The 8,798-nt window shown below is 34.7% G+C and overlaps 1 protein-coding gene across 1 annotated transcript; it reads right to left on the bottom strand.

Annotated features, from left to right (window-relative positions):
* Nucleotides 1–1,055: 1,055 nt before the first annotated feature.
* LOC147861014 (protein SAWADEE HOMEODOMAIN HOMOLOG 2-like) lies at nt 1,056–7,347 on the bottom strand. Its single transcript, XM_087323958.1, has 9 exons — nt 7,236–7,347; nt 5,720–5,802; nt 5,547–5,589; nt 4,100–4,229; nt 3,961–4,018; nt 3,832–3,883; nt 3,385–3,528; nt 1,422–1,541; nt 1,056–1,322 (listed from the first exon to the last, which is right to left on the bottom strand). Exons 1-9 carry the CDS (start codon nt 7,278–7,280, stop codon nt 1,203–1,205), a joined length of 795 nt encoding a protein of 264 aa, XP_087180084.1. The 5' UTR covers nt 7,281–7,347; the 3' UTR covers nt 1,056–1,202.
* Between the last annotated feature and the right edge of the window lie 1,451 nt (nt 7,348–8,798).

The raw sequence follows: 8,798 nt of genomic DNA, 5'->3' as shown, positions 1-8,798 counted from the left end.
TCAAAACATTTACACCCATAAACACATACAAATTCCCCCATGCAAACATGTTCACACCCACACAAATACACATCCACAAACAAGACACAAAGCGCACTTGTGCATACCCTGAAGTTAGGAGCACATTCATATGCCAATAATGCACATGCTCTTCATCCTATCAAATTAAAACTGTGAAATCGAAATCCTTACTTTCCAATTTAGAAATCCCGTGGTCTTGCTCACATTTTCACATCCTGCTTGCAAAATCTTGCAACACAATATCCAACATAATCACATGACATTAATGTATAAACAATCAACCTGTAAATAAGGTCCACATCTTTTTTATTCCATGCACTAGGGTTCACGTCTTTTTTTATGAACACTGGGGTTTTATTTTATGCACTAGCTAAAGAATTGTACTAATTTAAGAGATAACACTACTGAGGTTTCACATGACCTTTTGGTTTGTCCTGCATGCCCTATTCAATGAAATGATCAAGTTTCAGTTTTACACATTTACATAGTGTATACCCATAAGCTACCAAATTAATGCTTAAACTTCACTGCATCATGATATGTTCAAGGGATGTAAATACAAAAACCAACGATCATGTTCAAAAAACAAAAAAGATATTGTGAGAAATTAATTGTTAGAGAGGTTATGCTAGAATTAACAATTCCCACGAAAATCCTTCAGCCAATTCCACAGTGGAATGCACCCCAAAAAGGTACCCCAAATCCAAATAAACACTTTTGTTGTTTTTGGTAAGGGCGGCTATCCAAGCCAGGGAAGTATACAGTTTGCCTGTCAGTTTGCAAGTCAATGATTACAAGAGATTTGTCTACCATTCTCCATAAAAATGTAGAAGAAAAGCATCTCCTCGATTTGCAAGTCAATGATTACAAGAGATTTGTCTACCATACTCCATAGAAATGTAGAAGAAATGCATTATCTCCTCGATAAACAACTGTAGACAACTCGTTGATTCCATAACATCTAGAAGAGAATAACGTATACATGACTTGAATGATATATATATATATTCTTCAATAAACATAACATAACTACAAACATTTTAACTTGAGTGTCGATTTCAGCAAAATGGTGCATTCAATCAAACAAAACATCTCACAAAATCGAGCATCCATTTCTTGCAAAGATGTAGCTCATCAGAAATACTGACTATAGTTTCTGTAAATAAGAATCTGAAAGGAATTCAGGGTACTGCATTTACAACCTGCCTTTCTGTAGTGGATATATTTCCAACAGACTGACTTGGCAGAGCACGATACTCAGTCTCAGGTCTTCTACAAACCTTCCTTAAAGGCACAACATCCTGTTTTCAATAATGATTGGAATTTTAACTTGCAGTTCATTTTTCGGTGCCACCAAGAAATGAAAAGGAAAAAATACCAAAAACAAATGAATGACTGACCGATGATCCATCATGGTCATATCTCACTAGAAATCTGCATCTGCAACCTCGAATGTCATGTCTCCTTCTCTCTACCTCAATAACATGTGCATCATAGTAAAGTGCTTGCTCAGTCCCTTCCTGTTAGATGCCATTACACGTTAGGAGCAAACACACTAAGTACTACTTACAGAGTCTACCAGTAAACCCCTAAATTTTTAAAAGTCACCAGAATACATACATATTACTAAGCTACTGTCAGATTATTCTTATAATTTTGAACCTTTGGAGTATTCTGGTAAAGATACAACAAATTAGTGATATTTTGCAATTCCCCAAATATACCATTGTATACACGTAAAATAAGGCAAAACACCGAAGTACCCAAAACATTTCGGATATTTACCAGAATTCCCCTAGGATTTCAGAGGTTGCCACAAAATATCTCTGTAGTGGTAAAATAGGGAATATTCTGGTTATTTCTGGGAGCTTATATTGCAATTGGGGGTATTTCGACGTTACTAAAAAAATAACATAATCAAACATTCTGGGATTATGGACCATAGAAGTTACAGTGATTTCATCACAAATTACAACTTCCCATGTCCTCGCAAATATTTAACCACAACTTTGTAATCAGAATCTGCATTCTCCATATTACTTACACTTAGAACTCTACGCATGTTTCTTTCAGATAACTCTTGTTTAAGATTTCTAGTATCCATTCCCTTTTCCTATAAATGATCTTTCTTCTATATTTCACTGTGAAACAATGAAAAGGCATCCTCAGAAATGGTTGTTAACGTAAGGGAATTCTCTAGTTTTTCTTCCTAGAAATGAATTATATACATGCTGGAAAACCTTTAACTTCCATTATCCTCATAATTTTATTAATGTGAGAATCAACAGATGAAGATCCTGGAGGATCTATGTGCACCACTATTTTGTCGAACATAAGGGAATTTTCAGTTGTTTTCATAGAATAACTTATATACATGCACGAAACACTTAGACTTCCATTATCCTTATGACTTTCTTAATGTGACAGTCAATACAAATAATAATGTCACCTTAGCTAAGCTGGGCATTCTAATAGATATCAAGTATTATTGCCTAATTTTGGTGTCTAGGCAACGTCCCATGTTTCAATATAGTTCTTAATGAGAAGGCCCTTCTAATCTGCTGTTGCATCCAGATTTATCGCATTTAATATTGTTGAATAGTAGAGCTTTGTTTCAGTGAAACACGCTGAAATACCCCTAAAGTATAGATACAAATATTCTTCTCTTTTAGGCTCTCATCCATTTGTCTCCTAAAAATAACCAAGATTCTCCCTTATATGCTGAAAATTTCTATAAGATATTGTGCTGTTTTAGTCTATCACATTTTCTCTTGTCGAATAATATAGCTCTGTTTTAGTGAAAGACACTGAGATACCCCTAAAGTATAAATACAAATATTCTTCCCTTATAGGCTCTTTATACATTTTTTCCTGAACATAACTAAATTTCTCCCTAAATGTTGAAAATTTCTGAAAGATATTGTGTTATTGATAAGGTCATTATAACATGATAAAGATCGGGTCAGTATTATTGCTTTTACAAGAGAAAAGAAAACATGTAAGCACTGTGGTTTCTCCCAAAGTTGAAGAAAATATGATAAGCATAAACCAAAAGAATGATGCAAGAAAGCCTCCTAATACTTGAACATAGGAGAAGATACAGAGAAAATCATGTATCAGATGTACCATAGATAGAACCTTTCACCTTAAGCCTTGGTGAATTCGAACTAATTCTAAAATTCCTTCTTTACAAATTATGCAGTCATTTACAATATATTTTAAAGGAAAAAACACCAAAATACCCCTAATTTGCTGACTTTTTTTGTCAGAATATCCTCTGAATTAAAGTTTCTTGAAATTTGAGGGGCCTTTTGGTGTTTTCCCTTGATAAAATGATCAGTTCTAAAAAGCTTGAAGAGAGACCTTAAAGCACAGAATTAAGTCACCCGGAATTACACGCACACACTCAGATGCTTCACATGGAAGAGATCTTGGACGAACCCCTCTTCTTACATTCACCCACTCATCTTCATCAGCACCAAAACCTACAAATCGCACCCTGACCTCCTGCGAGAACAATGAAAAACTTCAAAAAACGCCTACATTGATCTTACCTCTAAATCATTGGTAAATATGTCCGAATGAAATATAGTTTCAACAATGGCAGTATATAGATCATCTATGACAAAGATAATCAAACTGAACCTCTTTATATGGCTTTTCCAACCATTTGATGGAATTAATAATAATTAAGTTCTGAAACCATGAGATTTCAAACTTGTATACTAAGGCAATGACAATTGGGGCGCATAAATTGTTCAAATAAGAAGTACTAACTCTACTAAACTAATATGAGTTTAGTGCTCTCACCGGATCACCAGAATCAAGCATTCTATGAGCAAGGAATGATCTTACATCGTACCTACACCAGAACAAGATGGTTTTGCTTATGAAAACAACACTTCAATGTAGAGGAAGAAGTGAAATGATATCGTGTACCATGCACTATCTCGAGCTGACTTTGCTTCAAACTCAACTTTGTTTGGGCCTTTCTGATCTACAAATAAGAATAACATTTTCAGTTTGATCATGAAGCTTGCAGAAAACCTACCAAATTGTTTCATTGCTGAATATACACCTGATACAGTTGAAGATACTGATACCGACTCTGTTCTGTTTATGCTAGGCTCCTCAACTGAGAGTTTTCCAGAAGCCTTGAGTGCTCTCCGTTTGTTATAATGTCGCTTATTGCAAAACCAATTTTGCACCTTAAACCAGATGAAATAGACATTAATGAGTCATCATTTATTTCAGGGAAAATTGCCAATTATAACTATAAAATTTACCATTAACTTTTCAAAATGACAACAGAGTAATAGGACTGAGTATTTTTTTTCTTAATTATACTCTGGAGGAAATAATCAAGCCTTAATGGATGGTCATATAGAAGGAGAGAGAAGCAGGAAACATATACAAGGAGATGCAACCACTGCAACTGAATATGACTAGACAAGAGAAATATGAATAGGCCACTATAGGCATCACCTCCAAAATTTATGGTGATAAAAATCCAAAAAACATGGACCCAAACACTGAACCAGGATTAAAGTGACAAGCAATAGATTCAGATGATCTTTAAACAACTGAAAAACAGCAAATAATTGCTGGGTCACTTTTAGCAATAAAACTTCAATTCTCCTATCCTAACAGAAATAAGTCAAACTTCTGGCAAAGAACTTAACCAAGAAGGGCAGAATATGGCAATAGAAAAGTGATACAGGTATGCACACCCAGACTCCTTTATTTTTACATCTAGGATAAATCATTAAAGCTTGACAATATTTACATGCTTTACCTTGAGTTGGACCAACTTAGGCCTTAACAATTGTCTGCATTCGTAAAGGCTCAATTTGGTAACTCTCGCCTCTGTATTTTGCACTTTAATATCACATGAACATCAAAAAGCACTCAATATAGATACTACTAAAGTCACTAAAGTGATTACACGAGACATGGATCGCCCATAATCAAGGGAGAAATTTAAAATGCAAGATTTGTTCACTGATCGGGGCATTGGGAAATATTGGGCGACACTTGTCTTATCTGAACCAATAATTGCTATATAGAAAGAAGGATGTATATATGGTTTTAGGGTCTATTTCTATATATATCAATTGCGTTTCTATTCGGGCATGGGCCTCAGAATTACTGATGTGTGTAAACCCTATCTTGACAAACCCTATGATTATGAGAAAGTTCTTTAATATATCATAAAAAAGAAGCGGGTTTGGTCTTTAATATGTAAATTAATGACCAACACTTTAAATTTGATAGCAAACAAGAGTATTTTGACATCTGATACATGTATTGTCCAGATTTTGTAAAGCACACAAGCTTGGACGTCAACATCTATACATCAGCTGTAAAAGCCAAATAACCTTAATAGATGGAACAATTTAATGATATAGCTCAATTAATCAAACCCCTTATTGATTGTGGCCAGCATATATTAATCATCAGCAGTTATTCTTCCAAAGTACTAAAGACCATAAATTTCTAGAATCTAAATAGGAAGCTCACCAAACCTGCTTGACTTGTATATTCCTTCCTCCAAATTCAGGATCTTTGCTGCAATTGCGAGAGGAAATAACTTTTATTTGGTAAGAAGCAACAAGAAAAATATTCAGATATACCTCTGAACTTGTACTCGTTACAGTTTCTAATGCACAAAAGATTTTTTACAGTTTGAAAGGTTTACCCAAACTTGATTTCTAGTTCCCGCACAGCACTTCTTGGAGGATTTCCTTTAGTTTCCTCCCATAATTTCTCCATTTCAGCAACCTGGGAATAAAAATAGAACTCAAGATCCTGAAGTAATGCCACACACAAATATGTAACAAACAAACATACATACATACATACATATGTGTATGTTTTTACATATACATGAGAATATATATGCTTATATGCATAAATAGATAAATACATACATATATATATATATATATATATATATATATATATATATGCATGGGTGTATATATACATGTCTACAGATGTGTGTAATACACATATCAGACTTCTAGATTTTCACTAAGACAATCTCTAATTCCACAAAAAGTAGATAAGAGGAACATATCTCTGACATCTTCTTTGAATGTTTCTACTTTAAAGACAGGCGTAGCAACCTACTACTCTATTCATTGTAATCCTATTTTACTGGTTTCTAGACGCATTGAGATTTCTCAAGAATAATAATGTGTTAATGTGTATGTATATAACTGATGTTATGAAAATTAAAACTGACATTGCTACTGGTCTTGCTATTGTTTGGTTCTCATACATATCAGTTTCTGGACGTAACTTCTAAGAGATGTATTCATTATCATACTATGTACGTATCCAGAATGCAGATGCATAGCAATGATGTATTAAAAACAATTTTCCACATGAAGTACCAAAAAAACATTTGGATTTCCTCAACAGTATGGATACCATGTGAAATTACTTAATGCTAATCAAGAAACCAAAGGACAAAGCCCTGGAGCATCAATGTGTTTGCAATCCCTTACAATTAATGCTAGCATATAGTTTGATTTGTTGAAAACATACAGGGTTTCTTAACCCTTCATCCCTACCTCAAATATCAAAACATTTCTTGAATAGAAATCAAAACCATCATCTGATATCTCAATGCACTTCCCCACTAGAAATCATGTCTTTTTGTTCATCTTGGCCTACTCAAAAACTGCATTTTTCCTTCAACCCCCACTCAAAAACTAAAAACCTTTTGTGAATATAAAAGCACCAACATCTGATATCCCGTGGTTCTTACTACGTTATTTGAATGTGCTGACTGTGCACCTGGAGAATATCCAAAATACCTCTAGATTGCACCAAGCTATTTCTATAAATGAAATGGTCAAACAATCCAAAGATAAAGAAAAACCAGTTCATGTTAACTACACAAATACACTACAGGTTAAAAAGGAACTTGAAAATATGAGAAAATCCCTGCTTGGAAATGCCTCCATTGCATTTTCTATGTGATACAGTTACCCAAAATGGGGGGCTAAATTTTCATATTGATTCGCTTGCACCCCTGTGTTTTATCTAGGTTGATATTTTGATTGAGATTTTTCTCTTCTTTACATAATTTCGAAGAAGTAACGGGTAAAAGTATTGCCTATTGTTTGAGAGCAATAAATTTACAAGAAAAGACTGATAGCTTTGACGATCAATAGTGAATAAAAACAGATATAGATGCAACAAACCTCGTTGTGTAGGAACCGAAAGGGTTGCACTTGGGAACGACCCATGAGAGAGACAGAGACAGAGACAGATCAGATCAGACGCAACTCGCCCTCAGATTAAATCCTGGACTCAAAAGACATCATTACAAGATGTTACCTTACACAATAAATACATCATTTTAATTAAATCTTCGACTCAAAATATGTACTTAGCTACATAATCTTACATACATACGTAAGCCATGTTTATACATATATGTACATACATATATCATATATGTACATATATACAATTGTGTGTGTGCGTGTGTGTGTGTTGTATGTGCGCCGACCGCTTGTATTTCTTCGATATTACAAAAGTATACCTCGTATTTGTCCACTTCCACTTCCACTTCCACTTCCATAGATACATACATAGTGAGTCTCGTTGTACACACACATAATGTTGGTAGACATTTTTCCCTCTTTTACTTCAACTCTAGTGCCCCACCCCCCCCCCCCCATCTCACTAAATCATAGCTTATAATTAAGCCAGATAACTATTGGGCATTAATGTAAATGTGCGACATGATCGATGGGCATTGATTTAATCTCTCTCCTCTTTTGAGCATACATCTTGGAAACGCATCAAGAAATGTAGTCTAAATAAACATGGTTTGATAAAGAAGCCAAACAAAAGTTGTTAGCTTCTAGGAGGACAATTGTTGCTCTTCAAAAACTTCAGGAGAACAACCCACGGGCTTTGTGGGTTGGAGCTCAATTGCATCAAACACGTGTTGAGATGCAACAATTTGAGGATGTTATAGCTCAACACAAATTTCGTGCATCCTCAACGAAATGGTCTCATCTTGCAGATAAGGTTAATGCTGATTTTTTTCGTGTAAATAAAATTGGTCGTACTAAGAATGTAATGAGGCAATTAGAGAGGGAGGATGGATCATTAACATCAGATGATGTTGAAATGAGGAGAATTGCCTCCGACTTTTATAAATCCTTGCTAACTATGCAGTCATTTACGCATGAGCAATTGGCCTTAAGATCTACATTATGGTGTGTTATGAAGAAAAAAGTTAATCTTCCTATGGCTAATGAATTAGTAAAACCTTTTAATGTCCATGAGGTGTATGTTGCAATTACAACCTTAGGTAAGAATGTATGTCCTGGCATCGATGGTTTTCCTCCTGACTTTTTTCTTTGCTATTGGGATCACATTGGAATCAGTGTAACAGAAGCGTTACAAGAGGTTTTTACTTTGGGTGATATGCCTTATCAATGGAATGCAGGGTTAATTTTTTTTATTCCTAAATTGGAGGGGGTAGTAGTTGACATTAAGAAGTGGCGGCCGATAACTATTTTAAATACTATCTACAAGATCTACGCTAAAGTCCTTACTTTATGTATGCAACCTTTATTAAATGATATTATTCATAAATCACAAACGGGTTTTATGCAAGAGCGTTCTATTTCTGATAATATTTTCATGTTCTGGGAGCTTACAACTTTGGCAAAAGAGAAGGATGTTGACCTAGTGGTGCTATTGTTGGATTTTGAAAAGGCATACGATAGAGTTGATTGGTCTTTCCT

This window comes from Azolla caroliniana, unplaced genomic scaffold, assembly GCF_043228905.1.
Source record: "Azolla caroliniana isolate FFs.n. ecotype wild unplaced genomic scaffold, voAzoCaro1.0.p SCAF_8, whole genome shotgun sequence".
Classification (NCBI taxonomy): domain Eukaryota; kingdom Viridiplantae; phylum Streptophyta; class Polypodiopsida; order Salviniales; family Salviniaceae; genus Azolla; species Azolla caroliniana.
Note: the sequence above shows the minus strand (reverse complement) of the source record. Positions and strands in the feature narration are given on the sequence as shown.

Coding starts and splice junctions, on each gene's coding strand:
- LOC147861014 (XM_087323958.1), bottom strand. CDS start 7,280: ATGGGTCGTTCCCAAGTGCAACCCTTTCGGTTCCTACACAACGAG. Junction 5,590..5,719: donor GAACTAGAAATCAAGTTTGG/GTAAACCTTTCA, acceptor TCGCAATTGCAG/CAAAGATCCTGAATTTGGAG. Junction 1,323..1,421: donor ATGACCATGATGGATCATCG/GTCAGTCATTCA, acceptor TATTGAAAACAG/GATGTTGTGCCTTTAAGGAA.